The sequence below is a fragment of the Macaca fascicularis genome, chromosome 11, assembly GCF_037993035.2.
Source record: "Macaca fascicularis isolate 582-1 chromosome 11, T2T-MFA8v1.1".
In the NCBI taxonomy this organism is placed as follows: domain Eukaryota; kingdom Metazoa; phylum Chordata; class Mammalia; order Primates; family Cercopithecidae; genus Macaca; species Macaca fascicularis.
Window position 1 is genome coordinate 2808238 of NC_088385.1, and position 21329 is coordinate 2829566.

A 21329-nucleotide genomic window follows, 5' to 3' on the forward strand; every position below is an offset into this window, starting at 1 on the left:
TACATGTGGCCAACAGGTATATGAAAAATGCTCGACATCACTAATCATCAGGGAAATGCAAATTAAAACCACAGTGAGAGATCACCTCAAACCTGGTAGAATGTCTACCATCCAAAAGGCAAAATGTAAGTGTTGGCAAGGATGTACAGAAAAGGAAATCCTTGAATACTGTTGATGGGAATATTAGTTAGCATAGCTACTATGGAAAATAGTACGTTGGGCCGGGCGCAGTGGCTCATACCTGTAATCCCAGCACTTTGGGAGGCAGAGGCGGGCAGATCACGGGGTCAGGAGATGGAGACCATCCTGGCTAACAGGGTGAAACCCCGTCTCTACTAAAAACACACAAAAAATTAGCTGGGCGCGGTGGCAGGCGCCTGTAGTCCCAGCTACTCGGGAGGCTGAGGCAGGAGAATGGTGTGAACTCAGGAGGTGGAGCTTGCAGTGAGCTGAGATAGTGCCACTGAACTCCAGCCTGGGCGACAGAGCGAGACTCTGTCTCAAAAAAAAAAAAAAAAAAAATAGTATGTTGTCCCCTCAGAACATTAGAAATAGAACTACCACATGATCGAAGAATCCCATTTCTGGGTATATATCCCAGGAAAATGAAATCAGTATGTTGAAGAGATAGCTGCATTCCTGTGTTCACCGCAACATTACAATAGCCAATAGATGGAATAAACCTAAGTGTCCATCAAGGAATGAATGGATAAAGAAAACGTGGTATATAAACACAATGGAATACTATTCAGCCTTTAAAAAGAAGGAAATTCTGTCATTTGCAACAACATGGATAACCTGGAGGACATTATATTAGGTGAAATAAACCAGGCACAGAAAGGCAAATATTGTATGATTTCACTCCCACGTGAAATCCAGAGAAGCTGAACCCATTGAAGCACAGCAGGCTGGTAGTTGCCGGAGGCTGGGGGTAGGAGGATTTTGGAGATGTTGGTCAAAGGATAGAAACTTTCAATCTGACAGGAGGAATAAGTTCAGGAGATTTTATTGTACATCATGATGACTTTAGTTAGTACTAATATATTGCATACTGAAAGTTGCTAAAAAAGTAGATTTTAACTATTTTTACCACACAAAAATGATAAATGTGTGAGGTAATACATGTGTTAATTAGCTTGATTTAGGCATCCTATAAGATACATGCATATCAAAATATCACACTGTATACCATAAATATATACAATTTTAATTTTTCATTAAAAATAATTTAAAAAATAAAACTTCAAAAAAAGTAAGTCTAGCATTGGAAAGCATCTCCAAAGTCTTTTAGTTTAATAGTTATCCAACACAAGCCAAATTATTTTATCACATCACCAATAGGTTCAATCTCTTCTTGAACACTTTAAGCAACGGAGACTCACTTCCCAACAATAACTCTGAAGGAAAATTCTGTTTTCCTTCTCTCACCACCTCTCCATTTCACCCCTTTCTTCTATCTCAGAACCAGTCTCCTCAGGGTCATTTCTTAAATATCTGTGTGTGAGTGCAGAGACAACACGAATGTAAGAAGGCGATGGAATGCTCCTTCCAGACATAAGGCACTGGCAGCTAGCAGGGCGCATGCACACCTAGTTAGGCAGGCCAAAAATACGGTGATGGAAAAAGAACATCTGAAACGGGCCCTGAAAGATTGATCCTATTTTGATGGTTGCAGAAGGGGAGGGAACAGTATGAGAAAAAGCATGAAAGCACTCTCAGGAAGCAGCATGGGTATTCTGTTTGGCAGGAGCTCCAAATATTGGTAGAGGGTAGTCGGGTTAGAAGAATGATCTAGGCCATCTCAGGGAAGGCTTGAAGACTCCAAGGGTTCCTGTACTGCGCAATGACAAACCAAGAAAAATGTAGACTAGGAAAGTAGCATAATCATGCAGGTGTCCTGGCACACTGTATCACAACATCTGGCTGTTAATGGAAGAAGAAATAATTTCCTCTACTATTTATCTCACAGTTGGAGCAACTGACATTACACATATAACAACATGTATTTGATTTTTACAGAAAAGCATCGTCTACACAGGAATCAAGTGTCTGCATGTCAACATTATAACAAATCTGTGAGGGCATAAAGATGAACAGAACATTGTTTTAACTTCAACCAGTTTACAGTGTACTGGGAGAAGCTGACTTAATGTAATAAATGAGGAAGAACAAAATAAGTTTTAAATAGTAATAGACTGAGTTCACATGGAAGAGTAATTAATTTGACTGAAGAGATCTGGGAAAACTCCACATAAAAAGTGTCATTTTTACTAAGCCTTAAAGGATATGTAAATTCTGAAGGGTAAATAAAATAAAGGGAAAAATATTCCAAGACACAGGCACAGTATAAAGTGATGGCCTAAATTAAATCTCCAGAACCGTGTATGAGTGTTCCTGAGCAAGACAGAATGTGTGTGCCGTTCTTTTACGTGCTGGTCACTCCAGTGAGGCCAGAGGAGACCCAGGGGAGTCTTCAGGAAAACAAAGTTGATTATACTCACAGGTCCTGGAGACGAGAGGCATGCCACGCTGCACAGGGCCACATGTGGAAGCCTCAGCAGCAAGGGGAAGGCGTAGGCAAGGCAGGGCATGGGAAACAGGTTAAGCCTGGCCAGTTTGAGAAACTCTAGCAGGCTCTGAACTGTGTGAGTGGCGCCTAGTTGCTGGGTACCCGGCCCTGGGATAATTAAGGCAGAGGAATATTATACAGGCCAGAGAGAGGAGATGTAGATCGCTCAAGATTGGTGAGTGTACGTATTAAAGGCGTGCTCCGCTACCTCTGAAAACTGGCCGGCCCTAGGAGGGGCGGTCTCCCCAGCCAGAAAGGATTTTAAGATATCAAAGCATTATAACATATAGAAGATAAAAAACAGAAACAATACAAGGTATTTGTATGTTGAGAGGAGGAAGGGAAAGAAAGGAAAATAGTTGTGTTCAATATTTCTATTTATTATTTATTTGCCATTGTTATGCTGTCTTCACAGAACATCAAGTTCCTAGAGGGCAGAAATGTCACCTTTTGAAGATTAATCTTTAGTGTGCATAATATAGTATAATTAATAAGTATAACTATTTAATTATCCAACTAGTTGCCAAGTCATCATAACATATTTTGATGACTTTTGAAGAATTAAAAAAACACAAAACGAGTATAGAAATAGTTGTTAGTGTCTGAAGCTGAGACTGAGGCATCTCTGTCCAGGCCACACAATAGAAGGAGAATTAAACTGTGGCTCATTCACATTCATATTCCTTCCTTCATTCAACAGCCATTATTCAGCACTCATCATGTGCTAAGTACTTTGAAGACAACAAGGGATATAAAGATAAATAAAGGACGTTCTTTGTACTCAAGAAGCTCACAGTCAAGGCAAAGCATGCTAAAGAAACTTGTTCAACTGCTCTTATGTGCCACTTCATTCAGGATTTTTCTGATTGCTTCCTCGTGGCATCATTTAATTTGTTTTTCTACCTGGTCTCCCCTCACTCCCTCCCTCACTTTCACTTTCTGTAAACTAAAAAGTTAGAGCTCAAGGTTTAATGAGATTCACGATCAACTCTTTGGGCAAGAATATTTCAAGATGGTGCTGTGCATTTGACATCTTACCACATTAGGAAGCCAGAGTGTCTGGTTATCTATGATATAATAATCATTGATTATTAATGATGATAATCAATGGGGTTCAGGTGGAGGCAGACTGACGCTTCCACTGTCAAGTTTCTATCAACCCTTCCCGTAACATTAATATTACTGATGATCACCGCCTGAATCAATTATTTTAACTGGAGTGTCTTTAAGTTCTATGATTCCCTCCACATGTACCAGCTGGAATTCTTTGGTAGAGAAGAGCTCTCCCTCACTGACCAGGGCTGTTTGATTACTCTGAGATACAGTCCCTTTAGGGCAGGCAGGATAAAAGCTTAATTCATTCCCATTAATTACCAAGCTTCAGAGGAAGGGGTTGGTGCCTTAGCACCTTCAAAGGATGACTAACAACTATTCTGCTTGGTTTTATGTTTGGTTTGCTTGCTCTCTTTCTCATTACCATGAACTCACAGATTTTTATACATTCAATGTGTTTTAATCCATTACAGTCATTCCTATTGATGTAAGAATCTGATGCTCTGGTCAGTGTCCTTGAAGCTGATTACTGTGCCCTTTCACATGACCCTATTAGTTTTACTATTCCAGACCTGGAATCAGAAATTTCTTTAAAGAGCCCTGACATCTTTTGGAAGGAAGTAATATTTAGAAATAACAATCTGGGTGATATAGATGCTTACTGCCACTTTTATTTTTATGTCCTTTCAGGGCAACAGTTAGAAACTCTATTTTTTGTTTCTATACCTAAGAAACAAAACATGAACTAATTCTGATATTTCCACTTAATTTCCACATATATAGTTTTAACTTATTAGATTTGATTTTTTTCCCCTTACACTAAGGTTTTGGTTCCAACCACGTTTATCTAATTTCGTATTTGTTATACCCACAACAGTAGAAAAATTACAATGCCAACAGTAGAAAAATTAAAATGCCAACATTACTATAAACAATAAAACCAATGAATGAAGTTTATAATTTCTTGCAGTTCTTTTTGTCCTTAAAATATAACCCACTAAGAGTATTCAGTTCAAGCAGCGGGTTTTGAAGTCACTCTAATTTTTTTCTAAGTAATTATATCATAATATGATATTCAGTTAGATACGTTTATTTCAGCTAGTTTCCAAATTCTATAATTTTTTAAAATTTTTATTTTTTGCCCATTTTTCTAGTGTTAATCTTGTAATTCTTAATTTTTAGGAGCTCTTCATAAAATAACCTTCCTGTTATTCTGGTGTAAACAATTTTTTTCTCAGTTGTTTTTGTATCTTTCTATTTGCTTGTGTTGTATTTAAACCTTGTAAAATGTTATTTTATTTTTATGTAGTTTAATTAATCGCTTTTGGGTTTTAAGGCATAACTGAAAGATTTCTCTTTTCCTAGATTATAAAGAAATCCATACAGATTTTCTTCTGGTACTTGAATCATCATATTTTTACATTTAAATTTCTAATACATTTGGAATTTATCCTGGTGTATGTTGTAAGGTACAGACTCAATTTTGTATTTTTCCAAATGGCTACCATTTGCCCCAACACCATTTATTTAAAAATTCACTCAAATAGCTGACTTGAGATTATCATCTTTATCATATCCTAGATTTCATATACAACTGGATTTAATCCTAGACTTAGAATCTTAAATCTGTCCCCATTGGTCTATTGGGCTGTTAGGTATCAATATCATCAATACCATACTGTTTGAAATGTTTAGACTTCAATGTTTTAAAATCAGGGAGAGTTTGCTCCATCCCACCTCATCTCCCCCATCTCCAACCCCTACTAATATCGCTCTTCTTTGCCAGGATTTTCCCAGCTATTCTTTCTTGCATATTTCTTCCCATGAGCCTTACAATCAACTTGTCTGGATCAGAGAGTAAGGGAGAAGTGGGGAGGGAGGTTGAAAAGAAACCAGTGGTATTTATTTAGTGATCACCTTAAATGTAGAGATTTTTTTTTAAGAGTTTTATGTTGAACCTTCTTATCCAACAATAGGGTGTATGTTTCCATTTGTTCAAGTCTATTTTTATGCCTTTCAGGAGTTTTTAAACATTTTCTTTAGGTTTTATCCATTTCTTGTGAATTTTATTGCAAACAATTTTATATTCATTTGTTGCTACTGTAAATTGGGGTCTTGTAGTAAGTCTTCTGTTTGTATATATGAAGGCTATTGACTTCTCAGGCTATTTTTTAATCCATCTAAAGGCAAACAGTTTCCTTTAGCTTACTAAAGGCAAATAAAGATTTTTTATTTGTAATATAATTTCGTTTGGTGGAAGGAACAGCACCCACAGCACCTAGTGTTCCTAAACAAGAATATTCCCACTGCAGAACTGAAGTGTGTATGTATCACAAGGAAGGGCAAACACTCACCTTTGTGTATTCGTCTTTGGCCTTGAGGAGCATTCGTAAAATATCTACTTCTTTGCCCTCTCCTGAATTGAGGATCATCGGGGAAATTCCTGCTCCAGTTCCCTGATGGGCTTTCAACTGTTCATACTGAGTTAGACTAGAAAAACAGAGGGGAAAGTCCAAACGAGAAAAACCAATTCAACACAGACAGTGTTTAAAACCATCCCAGTTCTCACCTAGGTGTTTTCATCCTGTTACAACCATATTAGAAATAAGGCTGCTTAGGAATTTAAAGGAGAAAAATGAGAGTTGAGGTCCTGAATTCACTGACTACATAGATGAATCTAGGGTAGGGGTCAGCAAACCTGCAGGCCAAGTCCTGTTCTTTACAAAAACCACCTGTTTTTGTAAAGAAAGTCACAAACACAACCAAGCTCAACACAGCCATGCTCCTTTGTTTATGTGTTGTTTATGGCTGCTTTCGCATCACAAGGGCAGAATTCTATAGTTGGAACAGAAATCCTATGGACTGCAAAGCCTAAAATACTCACTCTCTGGTCCCTTTGAGAAGAGTTTGCCAACTCCTCACACAGTGCATTCTAAAGGATGCTCTCATTAGTTGCTAAGGAAACCCAATTTAGAGTTCTGAAATACTGAGGAAAGTACCCCTGACTTTACAGACTGCCTTGAAGACAAGGCAAGGTTGATTCTGGCAACGCAAATCCTGTAGCTCTCTGGCCGTTTCAAAACATGGTAAAGATTCCATTCTAACTCGGAGAAGAAGGGCCATTTAAAAAACCATTTACAGCAATGAGGAGTTCTTCTGTTGCCTGGAAAACAATACAGAGAGAGACCAGATTGCTCCTATATGCTGCTAGGTGATGCCGAGGAAAATGTACTTTCCCTTTATGTGCTGTGACTTTCAGCTCACATTCTTATTATTGCCATGAAGTTTATGGTAGCAAAGATGTGAGTACTTACTGAGAGACTTAATTCTAACTAGGGAGGGAGTCTGAATCCACACCAATCAGCTGCTTATTGCTAGTAAATAATCAATTTCCTGCCCGAGTTGTTAGGTAATTACTGCAGAATGCTGACAATTTTAACGTGGCCTCTTGGCTGAGCGACAGGGTATTTTTTAATCTCTGTATGAAATCCTACTATTACTATCCACTGCACAATTTACAGTAACACGAATGTGCTAGAACTAGTTGTTACGGTGGTAAATACCAGTCTGAATACACTTAATCACCATCTGAACCTTGAGCTAGTTACCTAAAGTTAGCTATCTCTAGCTAGCCTTTCAGGAATCTATCTCATTTCTTAAAAGGCGCTCCCTGTTTTTCATTCCTGTGAGGTCACTTTCTAGTCATTTCATTGCCCCAGGATTTAAAAGTGGGGACTGATTCTTTTGCACACAGAGCTACAGTGTCATGTGGCAGCAGCCATCCTATGTGCTTGGCTGAGTCCAGTCCCAGGCTGTGACACAGCATGTGCAGGAAACTCATCTCACTCTGAGGCTCTTACCCATCCCCATAAATGGCAGGGAAATAACTGCCTCACAGTGAGCAGCCCTGGGCTCAGAAATTGATCAGTCAACCAATTGTAGAGCAGAGAGCAAGCCTCCTCTTCCAATGCAGTCAGGGAAGCCAAGAGTGGGACAGTCAGACGGCAATTTTAAAGCTGCCCAAAATGCAGAATGGGACCAATCACAAGGTATCACGAGATTAAAAGAAAGAGACCAGTAACAAGAGAGAGACGGTCGGCTGGTCATGAAGCTAACAGTAACTCAGCAATTTCTAAGGAAACCGAAAATGAAGACTACCTTAACTCAGTGTCTGAGACACGGGAGGAACTTCTGAGCTCCCACAAACACGTATACACAGTTAAAGGAAAGCACTTTGGGGAGGAAGGAGATGAAAGATTTTACAGAATCTGGAGCAGGCATTTAGGATGGCTCTGAATGTTCTTTTTACTGACAGGCATATTGATAACTTTTCAAAGCAAAAAACTGCTAATTTATAAATGAAAATATTAAAGAAAACTGCCATCTGGAACAATTCATATATATTTCACACACAGGAAAAAATGAATCATTCTAGATGATAAATATGACCTAGTGAAAATGTGGCAAGTTGTTTATGTCTATTTTTCATTTATTAATTAATACTAAATGTCTGCCTAACCACTGTGAAAAGGGCTGCTGTGGGAGATATATTCTGTTGAGTATAGTATAGTTACATACACTTAGAAATACAAACAAAAGTACCAGGTCCTGAAAAATATTTAGCCATTTAGTACTTACTTTTTCATAAGCTCTGCAATTCTTTGGCATTCTTCCTTATCATAAAACCAAATTCCATAGATGGACACTGCAAAAAACATATGAAACAAATTATGAGCGTCTTCAAAACTACAAAATAGAAAAAAATCTCCTTTCCATCTTAAATACATAATAATCTATGTATTGAATTGATTCATTCAATAATTATTGAATAAATAAAAACAATCATTGGGGTTAAAGCTTAAAAATGCAGTGTCAAGCCAGGCACAGTGGCTCACACATGTAATCCCAGTACTTTGGGATCACCTGAGGTCAGGAGTTCAAGACCAGCCTGGCCAACGAGGTGAAACCCCATCTCTACTAAAATACAAAAAAAAGTAGCCAGGCGTGGTGGCAGGTGCCCATAATCCAGCTACGCGGGATGCAGAGGCAGGAGAATCACTTGAACCTGGGAGGTGGAGGTTGCAGTGAGCCAAGATCGTGCCATTGGATTCCAGCCTGGGAAAAAAGAGCGAAACTCTGTCTCAAAAAAAAAAAAAAAGCATCGAAATTTAAGTCCACAGAGAAACCTGTGGTGGTTTTGTGCAAAGATACGTACCCACACATATCCAATAAACTGTGTTCTCCTTAAAAATATAGCACCTCAACACAACAGGCATTTGGTAAAATCTTCTTAAGCAAATGAATACAGATTGAAAATGAAATCACAATTTCTAAACTTCCTGGCTTCGAGATATCATTGTTTCCACACTCCATTTGCACATTCACAAACACATTTCGTCTTTATTTTTAAATATTCAGAAACCTGATACTCAGATTATGCCTGGAAGCCTCCCTCCCCTTCTCCGTCTCACAGGAACATGTTAACTGAAAAACTGGCTTTGTAAGCTGTTAGTTAGGGAGAGGCCACTGGAAAAAATAAAACTTAATAATAAATCTCTGGCTTCAAAATGGTACAGAAAATTTACACCTGCTGAAAGATTAGATATGACTATGATTTCATCACTTAGTAATGAAAGGAACTGTGACATAATATACCTGCTATTGATTCATTTAATAACGTTCAAATAAGTTGTACACCTTAGTACGTGCCTATCTATATCATTTTTATAGTAAAGGCTGAAACAGCTCCAAAAGACGTTTATAACTAACTAGTTGAGGATCTGATGGCATTAATCATCTAAGTAATACATTAACTACATACACATTTTAAAAATCTTCAGTGAAAATAGCAACAATATTATGATAGGGCAATGAAAACCAACAAAACATGTTTTTAAAAGGGAAAAAAGACTTCAAATTCAAACTTTCCAAACACGTAATTATATTAATAGTATTTTGCTGTTAAAACAGCTGTGATATTCTAACTACATCTTTTTTCTCCTCTTACCTGACCAATGTGTGGGCATGGAATTTCTGCTTCTCGTCAGTAATGATTCAGATATCAAAAGGTACAAGAAAGGTCTGTATAGTGCTATTTTAAGCAGGTATCTTAAAGAGGAACCTATGAATCTGAATTACTAACTTGCCAAAAGGTGGCAATAGGGCTTTAAACTTTGTTTTGCAATTATCGGTGTACCAGAAATCTTTTATCTTATCTTACCTACCTGCATGTGAAGTAGGGGGGAAGTAGGGGAAAAGATTCCAGCTTTTCCTTGAAGAGGACCATTTTACTCTCTTAGGTGAAAATACATACACATTTTCCTCCTTGGTACACTGACTTTTTTTTTTTTTTTTAAAGAACATCTGAGTTCTGAAGCCCATGTGCTATGAGAGGTTTTACATCAAAACAAAATTCTTTTATCTCAAGATCACTGAATGTGTATCTTGAAACTTCATATTCAAGGTTGCTTCCAGTCCATCAACAGTAATTCCCTACTCTGATTCCCTACACAGATTCCCACACTAACCTGCCTACCCTCACGTTCTTGAAGTCAAAGCAGACTGGAACACTGATGTTCAACCACTTAATAAATCTGAATATGTTTGTGTGTCTTGGTGACTTTAACCTTAGTCACAAAACTAGAAGCCTGGTCTATTTTTTTGGTTACAGTGTAAGTTTTCTTTCCTTGAAGACTGACTTTTCCAAAACTATCAAAGGAGAAAGGTGGCAGTAAGGGAGAAAAATAGAGCATAACTCAGAAACACGAGGCCCAACGGCAGAGGAAAAGCCGGCCATTGTTGTCTCATGAGTAGGCTCTAGTAATAGGAATATTTTGGGTATCTTTTGTTTGATGTTATACATTTGTGGCATCTGACATAAGGAATTAGGCTTTTGTAAGGGTGGTATGCCAAGAAAACTGTTGATACAAACAGAAAAACAGTCTGACATTGTCATTACCACGAGATAACTGAAATGCAGACTTAGGGAGGGAAAATGCCATGGAACATCTTTCAGATGTCAAAGCAAAATGAAGGAAAGACTGAGCTTGCAGTAATTATTGAAGACACTGTGAAGACCTTCTTTAGGACCCAATCATTTATCTCCAAAGCAACATGGCTTTAAAAATTAAAATGAGATCATTTTGAGATAACTCTTTTGATCCCAGTTTAGTCTGGACAGAAAATTTAAATAGCCAAGGAGGAAAAAGAAACATTAACCAAGAGTTCTGGCTACCAAAAAGTGGCACCAAGATAAAATGCAGAACTGGGCCTAACTTTCTTCTCCCTAAAATAGTTTTGCAACTTGAGCTGCATTCCCCTGGGAAAGAGGCTGTGAATTCCATTAAAGTTCGCATTCCAACTGAAGTTTCCTGCCTCTTAGCCCTAAGGTCTACCAACCCCTGGACAAACCTATCACTCTTCCACACAAGAGGGTCTATCAAAGCAGTCTGTGGAGATATATAAAAGCCAGAGATCATCATGCCTTAGGGAGGTGATGAGCTGACAGGCTGACAGAAACCATGAAGTTCACATTTCAATCCAAGTTTTCCCGTAAAGCCACTGGGTGAGAGGCCCATCCCTACATAGGCTGGGAGCAGAGCAGGGAAGACAGAAAATACAAGGTTGAAAAGAATCAAGCAAGAAGGTGTTTTGTTTTGTTTTGTTTAGAATTCTAAAATTTAAAAGTAATTTTACTGTAACCTAAACTTGCAGCGATATGATATGGCCATGTAAACTTTTGTGGCACTGAAATGTTACTGCAGGAATGGCTTCTGGGTTTTAAAAAATTACAAGAGATCATGAGCAGGGTAATTATTTAGCTTTAAAAATCAACCAATTAATTACAACTGGAAATTCACAATGCTTCGAGCCTTTGTTCAGCCTGGTACGCCTGCATACCAGCCGCTTCCCAGCCACCTGTCTGCCGACACGGAGGTCAAGTTTAAGGGTACTTTGGTGCACGAAGCTCAACTCAACTATTTCTACATCTCTCCTGGAGGTAAGAAACCCTAAAGCGAAATAAAGAGTAGGAAGAACATGTGGAAATTTACTCTAAATATTCTAATGATACTTAGAATGTGACTGCCTCACTCTAAGAACTCATCTCTCCATATTTAATCAGGATTTACCACACACCGTTGTGAAATTTTGCCTATAACTGCACCATCCTGGTTTATGCCGTTCTTTGGAAATTCTCAATTGAAAAAAAGTGATGTTTGAGGCAACAGGAAATGCAATACTGCCTTTACATAATAAAACACCAATCTTTTACTTTCCTTTTAACTCTGTCAGAAAGATCAAGGAGATCAAAATTTCCGTATTAGACTTCATGTCTGGATTTTGTAGGTCCACAAAGACAAGGCAGAGAGCAAGCTGATTATATTCAATAGTGGTGTTTTCTTTTTTAAATTTCTTCAGTGGAAAAATAAAAAGCTGGTCAAATTTTAAGAGGCTAGTTAAGAGGCCATTAAAGGTGGTATCAATGTCACTCAAATGCACATTTTCATTTGTAACCCTTTGATTCTTATTAGCATGGTGCATTAGTTCATTTTACATGTTCTTTGGGGATTTGCCTCATCTTGTTTATGTTCCTAATACTTCTGTTCGATCTGTTCTTTTAAGATATTTATAATTTGTTTTATATTTTACCCGGATACCATACAACTCCAAATCATGAATGATAGCTTATAATTGTCTAATGAGGACATGTGATAATGTTTGTGTAAATTTTTAAAAGAAGATATATATCCATTCAATTAGGAAGTGGATGATAAACACATAATTACACGGGTAAAATTTAAATAGGCAGGACATCTGATTTGGTAATGTTCTTTCTAATATAATTTCACTAATTCCTCTCAAAAGGATAGGGAAATATGTTTTTCTTAGTATCCAGCAAGGAAAGCATTTAAGTTCCTTCTTTTTACTTGGAAAGCCATGGAAACAAGGGAGTGTTAAATTACACAAACCTCTTCTGGGCATCTAAGGATAAACCAAAAATTTAAAAATTCCTTCAAACTCCATTCCTTTCATGAAGTCTTTCTCAAAAGAGTAGAATAGTATTTTCAATGTAAGGATGGAGAACATCTAATCATATATTTGTGTAAACACTTGTTTCTGAGATTTCATTCAAATATAGTATTTCTTGATTTACTGTACCATTTATCTAGATCAAGCTTTAATAAATTTGGCCATCCTGATGATGACTACTTACTAGCATATGGTAGTACACATGCACACACAGTTACTAGGCATTTGAAAGACCTCAAGATATTTTTAAAAAAAACAGAAAAATAGAACCATGAAATTTTAGAGCCAGAAGTCAGGTAAGAAGCATGCAGTTCAATAACCTATTTCCCTAATGAGGAATCTGTGGTCTAACAAGGCTAAACAAGCTAGCCAAAGTCATTTTTCTTGGTTTAATCTGTTTCCCCTAAAATATGCCCTTCTCCTAGCCTTTCAAATGAAATAGATGAAGCATTCAAATTTGTTTTTACATATTGGATTGAGTTCTAGGCTTGGTTATAAAAGACTGGAATTAGTCTTTTTAAACCAAAGTTCATGTGGACTCTCTAAAGGAAAAAAAGAAGGATGGAATGAAGGGGGGGCGGAGATCAGTGAGGAAGGGAGGGACGGAGGGGGAGAAAAAGAGAGAAAAGAAAGAAGAAGGGAATTAAGCTTTCTGGTAGTGGCAATGTTTTCACAGCAGTAAACACTCGAGCAGCAGTGACGCTGCCTGCGTGCTGGCATCCATAGATGGGAAACACAGGCTGTGTTTGGCCGGCTCTATGCGGATTCTGTACTTCTTCCCCATTTGGAATGTTTGCACTCAAAATGCTTTCCTCCAGCATGTTCTCTAATGCCTTTAAAGTAATGTTCTTCCATTCACCTTCCGCCTTAGCTTTACTGACCAAACACGGACACAATCTTGTAAAATAAAATCTTCACTGGCCACTGAGAGTCTACGTAGCACTGTTATCTTTGGCCCTTGGTCTGCTTCTCTTCATATGACATGGTTTTACTGCACCTCACAAATCAGTGATCCCATGACCTGGGAAGAATGAAAGGTTCAAAGCAGATGAGAAGCAGTTTCTATTTTACGGGTGACTAATACTCATGAACATTTTGGGGGAAACAGTAGTAACAACCTTCCCCTTTCTAAATAAATTAACGTTATTAGAAAGTTAATGCCATTAAAAACAAACAAAACTATCTTAATTAAAGCTTTATACTAATTTGGATTAAATTAATATGTACTCTCCAACTATAAATGAGAATTTATTACTTTCCCAGTAAAAGATGGATTTAATCTTTTAGAAAGTTTTAATTCATAATGGATTCATGTTATATCATTCAATCTTCCTAATCTTCACAGAGGTCATTATCTTCCTAAACTGGGAAACTTGAGGTCATCTACTACCCTCAGGTTTACCAGAGGTCATATGGGATCTTTTTCATCATATACTAATTTCCTAGTTTTATTTGTTCCTTTAATCTAAGAGATATAACAGAGTAAATAAACTTTTAAAAGTTAGGAAGCTGAAAAGTCCACAGTTGGTAACAAATATAAATAGAAACAACTTATTCTGCTTTATTGGCCACTTAAATTTATATTTTCATTTGTTCATAATCTTGCTGATAAATTTCAAAATCTCCTTGGCCACAAATATCATGCAGGGAGTCCCTAATACATCTTTTCCTTCTCTCTACTCATCCTTGAAGACTCAGGCTTTCTCACTCCTCTAGGGATAAACAGTCCCAACTTTTTCTTTGCTCCTGTAGTTTTTTTTGTACATCCTTGTACTAAAAAAGGTAATAAATTAAGCATTTATAAATCTGTTCCCTCCACTAGACTATAAGCTACTGGAGGGGAGGACTTTGTTAATACACCCAGTACAGCAACCAGCATGTGCAGACATTCAACAAATACGTGCCAAGTTGAACTGAAGTCTAAGACTTCAAGCTCTTCTACCATCAATAATCCTTATAATTGTTGATATCAATAATTATCACTTCCTGGAATAATTAAACGTGGATCAGATATGCTAGAATTCTCTATCAATTGATTACACCTTCTACTAGAGATTTCAGCATGGACAGTCTCCTCACATCACCCCTTTTGTTCTCCTTCAACCTTCACTGAGAGTTTATTTTGCTTCAAATGCTTTACCTTCTTATGCTTAAGTAATGTTGATGGGATTCTGTCATTAGGCTATGAGCTCCCAAAGACTATATATTTCGATTGATTCAGCACTATGTAGGCACTAATGTACTCATTTAATGTGTATTTATTATTACAACCCTACCATATACCATTTTTCCTGATTGACTACTTGTTAGGCACTAGCAACTAAGAGCTCAAAGAATGCAACAATTCTGCAAAAGCACATGCATTTCTCTTCATTATGGAAAAACAAAGGACAAATAATAATAGTACTTTGGTCTACCAGAAAATCTAAGATATTCATATTCCAGTCGTGTTTGATAATGGTAATCTCAAGCTTACACATATAAGTACCTAAATGATCTGAAAAATGTAAGATTTATATGCATGTCAATTATTCCAGCAACACATTGACAATCTATTACCGTACGTGAATCTTAATGTATAGAAATGAATCCAGTCTCCTATAATTGCAGTTTTTGAGAAAGTTATATTTAAACATATCTATTTATGCTTAAGCTTATTTTTAAAACAGAGTATTTCTACAGGTCAAAAATTTGTTCCAATGAAGAACAGACTTCTTCACATTTGAATCAGATGATTTAATCGAGTGTTTAACAATGATAGGAATAGCTCTGCTGAAAATAGCCTAACTATAAAACACATGATCACGGAAATATTTCTACAATTTGACATAGCAGTAGTCTAGCCAAAGAAACCTAGTGCTACTTCCTGATTAAAGAAAAGTCAGAGTTTCTGTACTTTTTCATTTTTACCTTAATCTGTGAATAGAGACACAGGAGATACTACTTTCCAAAAGACTCTTTCCAAAAACCCTCTATGTTGAAACAGTTTCATTGTGTTTTGGTTCTACTATGAAATAAGAGCTCTAAAGCTATATATAAGGTGATTCTAATACAAGTTCTTGTCCAAAATTGTTTCCCTTCTTCAAAACCCATAATTTTTCCTTCTGTGGGTTAAGCAGTAAATTTACTATGATTCCAGAACTTGATTATTTGAAACTACTTGCTAAATGATTTTTGGACAAAAATTAGTAATATAAAACACAGAATCTAAAAGAATATACATTATATAGCCATAATGACCACTTACTATAGATAAAGGGTAGGGAAACTAAAAGATGCTTTCCTTATTAAGCATTTAAGAAAATGTTTTGGAACCCAGCTTTTCTCTGCCAAGATTTAGGCTTCCACCATGCTAAACTGGGCTCTCTTAAACACAAAATATAAAATACACTGCATGTCCAAGCCACAGATGCAGTGTATGAATCTGAATAGCATTACTATGTTTTCTTGGTCAAGCCGAGAACCTTCATAGTCTCTATCGTTCAGGATAAAACAAGTGACTTTGCTTTAATTTTACTCTCACGTAGCAGCTGTAAATCACCATATCTGACTTTGCCACATGGGTTTTTCCTCACCTCAGCATGTCAGATTGTTAAGTTACATAAGAGATGTATATATTCACATGAAGGCTCTCTCCGTGAGTCCCCTAGCAGCTACGACGGAAAAGTAGAAACTGTGTTAATTGGGTGGTCAGGGTGAAGAGAAGGGTTGTTTACCCACATTGTGTATCTGCTTATGTGTGTGTTTCAAGGAACTATCTGGTGTCACAACTCAACACACTGAAAAACAGAAATAGAAAATCCAGAGATACCACAAGGCTCAAGAGTGAAATTCTGCTTTCCTTGAGATTTTTCAGAGCCTTCTTTAACTGGCAGAACACCAGTTCTTTAGACGAATAGTCTTCTTTAGAGTTTAGATCCCTTCCTTTCAGCCTAAGTGGAGTACTGACAGAGAACAAAAAAGTCATTCTGGATTAAAGGTCAGAGTGACAAGTTTCATCACTCAAGTCGCAGTAGATGTAGAACCCTTCATCATATATTAACACATTAGCTCTCTAAGCAATGGTGCATAATAAATAGGTCAATTTTTCGGTCAGAATGGCAAAGGAGACTTAGAGACACAAAGTAAGATTCAGTGACCACATTATAATTTTTAAATTTTGGGGGCTCTTCTTCCTCTCTCATTAAGTGCAGGCTTAAAAGGAGTCCTTGAAAGTTTCTAACGCAACCAACCACTCCTCTCACGTACAGTAAAAGAGCCTCGAGACTGTATAGGTTAGCGATTCTGACTCCGTGTGGCATGTCAGACTCCTCAGTTCCCACTCCACACTGCTCATGATTTGCATGAGTCTACTCTGAGGATTTTGTCTTGCTGGGCAGATCCCGAAGAAAAATGTATTCTGTTATTCCTACAAATACTAAGTTTTTGCCTAGTAAGAATGTCAAGTATTTTTAGCCATATAGTTACTTTAAATATTAGTTTCTTGACCCTAGAGAGCTTTAGGGGTTCAATAAAATTCCTAAAGCTCTATGCAAAATGTCATGTATATATGCCAACAGACATTTTGGGAAGTGAAAAACTGCAAAGCATAGACCCTCTAGAACAATGTCTGGCACACAGTAGTCAAGCAAATATGTTTGAGGAAAGGGGGAGAGGGAGGGAGGGGGGAGGAAGGAAAGTAGGAAGTAAAGAAGGAAGAAATGAAGGAAAAAAGGGAAGTAGGAAAGTATTCAGATTCTCATAGGTATTTGTGACTCACAGAAGATTACGAACGACTATTTGCGACTATCAATATGCCAATAAATATCCTAGAACGGAAAACAACCTTCAATTATATGTGGGCAGATAATGTGTCTTTCATTTACTTAGTAATGAATTTACACAGAGTTCATTTTTAACTTTCCAAATTGCTTTTGTAATCATTGCCTAAACTGACTGCAAGGTAAAGAAAAGACATAACAAAGTCTCCATGTCTTAGAATTTGTTAAGTTGGAAGAGCTTCTATTCCTCCGTGGAGCCTGAAGCCTAGGAGAAAGCTTAAAAAGCACAGATCGAACGGGTTAGCGTGCTCAGCCACGGAGAGGGTGAATCACATTAAAAAGCACAGATCGAACGGGTTAGCGTGCTCAGCCACGGAGAGGGTGAGTCACACAGTTCAGCTGTGGCTACTGGTTTGCTGAAGAGGGTGTCATTCTCAGTCTCTACAATGAAGTGGGAAACAGGAAGACATTGTGGAAAGCTGGGCAACTTTGTGGCTTCTGCCTGATCACTCTAAGTGGCATTCCTTCAAAGCTTTGTCTTATGCATTCTGATGTTCCAGATGCTAGACAAAATCATCTTATATATATACACACACACACACACACATATGTAACAATTCTAGAATATAAGTGATTTGGGAATTTTGTTAAGTACACTGTACATGTCTATTTCTCATCTAAATCTGTTTATTTCCTGTGTTTATTTGGCACCACAGAATACAAATAAAATATAAGATATGGTCTCTGCCCGTAAGGGGCCTGTAATTTATTGTCCACGCCACTGCCTTCTCAGTAGCCTAGATAATTAGCAACCAGTTAATTAATGGTAACACAGTGGCAGAGAAAACGTTTTACAAAATGCATTCTTAGTGAGCAATATTGTTTCCAAATTATGACTCCTCATTGTTCTGTAAATTTGACTTTCTTACTGCTATTATTTACTATGGGTATATACAGGTACACTTTAACTTTGGTGCTTTGGAAGAGAATCAAGTTTATACTTCATAATATGTTCTATAATAGCCACCAAGAAAATATCTACTATTATATTTTAAAACTGTATTGTTTTTATATATTTCATTCTAGAGAAAGCACTGCAGAGTAGATGCTAAGGCTTCTCTTTGCTAGGAAATTGACATTTTAAAAAATTGACTCTCAAGAGAGAAGTGGAAGGTTAATTCCTTCCACTCAGGAAAAATATTAAGTTGTACAGGTTTCCATATTTTTGGCAAAAAGAAACCTTGCTTCTCTGACCACGGGGAGAAAGCAGATGTCACAACCCAGAGAAAGGGGGCAGAGCCTTCTGACTGATCTGGAAACTAGAAATGCAGACTCAACTATTTCTATTACCTCACATTACTTGGCGTTTTCAGCTGATGTCAAGCTTTTGGTATCATGTTGGTTTAAAGTACTGAAGATGTGTTTTAGAACAAGGACTGCTTTATTTCCAGGTTGAAAAAGCCAAGACACAAAGTGATAAGAGTTAATGTAATATTCTAATCAACACAGCAGAGATCAGAGTTAGCAGAAACAGCGGCTAATAATGTCAGGAAAATAAAGAAGGGTAAAAAAATTATCCTTAAATATTCATTTATTTAAATACTTCTTTTATAAGGTTCAATTATTTCTACTTTCTTACATTGAAGAATCATTTATGTAAAAGAAAATGCACAGATCTGAAAGTGTTCTGCTCAGTGAGTTGGCAATAAAACACTCTTATGTAACCAACACTGAAAACAAGATATAAAATATTTTTATCACTCTTTTCCAGTCAACCAGCACACCCCACTTCCACCACCAGCCCCAGCAGAGGCAACCAATTTTTTACTTCTATCATCCTAGATTAGTTTTGCCTGTTCTTAAACTTCATATCAATGGGGTCGTACAGTATATCCTCTTTCGTAGATGGCTTGCTTTGCTCAACGTGTTTCTGAAATTAATTCATGTTGTTGAATATATCAGTAGTTCATTTCTTTTTATTGCTGAGCAGTGTTCTATTATTATATACCAAAATTTATCTATGTAACTATTAATGGGTATGCGGGTTATTACCGGATTTTTTTTGCTACTATGAATAAAACTGCTTTGAGCATTTGTGTAGAAGTCTTTGTGTGGACATGTGCTTTCGGAGTCTCACGCTGTCACCCAGGCTGGAGTGCAATGGCCCGATCTTGGCTCACTGCTGCAACCTCCGCCTCCCACGTTCAGGAAATTCTCCTGCCTCAGGCCCCCAGGCTGCTGGGACTACAGGCGCCCGCCACCATGCCTGGCTAATTTTTTTTTTTTTTTAGTAGAGATGGGGTTTCGCCAAGTTGGCCAGGCTGGTCTCAAACTCCTGACTTCAGGTGATCTGCCTGCTTCGGCCTCTCAAAGTGCTGGGGTTACAGGCGTGAGTCCCAGCGCCCGGCCTCTTCTTGTTTTTGTTTTTGAGACGGAGTCTGGTTTCATCGCCCAGGCCGGAGTGCAGTGGTGCCATCTTGGCTCACTGCAACCTCCCCCTTCAGGGCTCAAGCCATCCTGCCTCGGCCTCCGCTGTAGCTGGGATTACAGGTGCCCGCCACCACGCCCAGCTAATTTTTGTATTTTTAGTGGGTGGGGGGGGGGGGTTCACCATGTTGGCCAGGCTCGTCTCGAACTCCTGACCTCAAGGGATCCGCCCACCTCAGCCTCCCAAAGTGTTGGGATTACAGGCGTGAGCCACCATGCCCGGCCCATTTCTCTAAAGTAAATAACTATGAATGGAACTTGTTGGATCATACGCTAGTTATATGTTTAAGTTTATAAGAAAATGCCAAATAGTTCTCCAAAGTAGTTGTAGCATATTACTCTCTCAGAAGCAATGTATCAACGTTTCCATTGTTCCACATCCTCATTAACACCTGTCTTTTTAATTGTAGCCATTCTAAGGAGTATGTGATATTCTTATTTGGGCTTTAATCTGCATAGGTTTCCAATGCCCAATAAGCATATGAAGAAATGCTCAATACAATCTGTTGTTATGGTAAAATGCAAATTAAAACCACAATGAGATATCACTTCAGAATTCCCAGAAAATTTAAAAAAACAAACAATATCAAGTTTTGACAAGGGTGTGGAGCAAATGGGAAGTCTTAGACATTACTGGAGAGAGCATAAATAGGCACACAACTGTTCAGCAGTATCTCTAAAGCTAAACAAACCCCTACACTATGTCTCCATCAATTTCACTCCTACGTATAAACCCAAGACAGATAAGCATACTTATTCACCTAAAAAACATGAACGGAAATGTTCATGGTAACTTTATTCAGAATAGCTCAAATCTGGAAATAACTCAAATATCTATCGATAGGAGAATAAACAGACTGCACTATAATGATGCAGTGGAATACTACACAGAATAAAAAGCAAGAAACTACTGCTACATGCATTAACTTCAAAATACCTGATGAATAATGGTAAGAATCTTTTCATATGACTATTGGTATTTATATATCTTCTTTTTTAAAGCATCTTTTCAAATATTTTGCTAATTTTTTAGTTGGCTTGTCTTTCTGTTGTTAACTTCTAAGTGTTATTTACATATTCTCAATATAGTACTGTGTCAGATATATGTACATGTTCTCAGTATGTTTTCCCAGTCTGTGGTTCTCTTTTCATTTTCCTAAAGGTATCTTAAGAACAGAAGTTTTTAATTTGATGAAACTTTTACTTTTGATGAGGTAAAATTTATCACTTTTTGTTTTATAGTAAATGCTTATAAGTGTCATTTTAAATCTAGTGTTTGGTAATACTACTTTTAACTATTTTTAATAAAGATTTATTTCATTGCTTCTATAAAAATGAAAAAAATTCTTATTTCATTTGCAGATAAAACATCTATAGCATAAGCTTTTCTGTTTACACCACATGGCCATGTTTAACAAGGCCAGGAGGAA

At 37.4% G+C, this 21329-nt stretch overlaps 2 protein-coding genes across 22 annotated transcripts in view; one reads left to right on the forward strand and one right to left on the reverse strand.

Annotated features, from left to right (window-relative positions):
* The window catches only part of DCP1B (decapping mRNA 1B), a 65336-nt gene that overhangs the window by 19882 nt on the left and 24125 nt on the right, over nt 1-21329 (reverse strand). For 6 of the 7 annotated variants that reach the window (XR_012419870.1, XR_012419869.1, XM_005569811.5 and 3 more), the window contains 2 exons: nt 8261-8327; nt 5977-6112 (listed from right to left, as the gene is read on the reverse strand). Coding sequence is in view for 5 of the 7 variants with exons in the window: in XM_005569811.5 (XP_005569868.3) it covers nt 5977-6112; nt 8261-8327 (203 nt within the window). In the remaining 2 variants the exon portion in view is untranslated. Of the gene's footprint in view, nt 1-5976; nt 6113-8260; nt 8328-13511; nt 13674-21329 lie in introns of those variants that run through there. The other variant, XM_074006080.1, reaches the window with a different exon arrangement.
* CACNA1C (calcium voltage-gated channel subunit alpha1 C) overlaps nt 11198-21329 on the forward strand; it is a 742107-nt gene continuing 731975 nt past the window's right edge. For all 15 annotated transcript variants that reach the window (XM_045366394.3, XM_045366391.3, XM_045366401.3 and 12 more), the window contains exon 1: nt 11198-11621. In XM_045366394.3, coding sequence (XP_045222329.2) covers nt 11483-11621 — 139 coding nt within the window. In that variant the 5' untranslated portion in view covers nt 11198-11482. The remainder of the gene's footprint in view (nt 11622-21329) is intronic.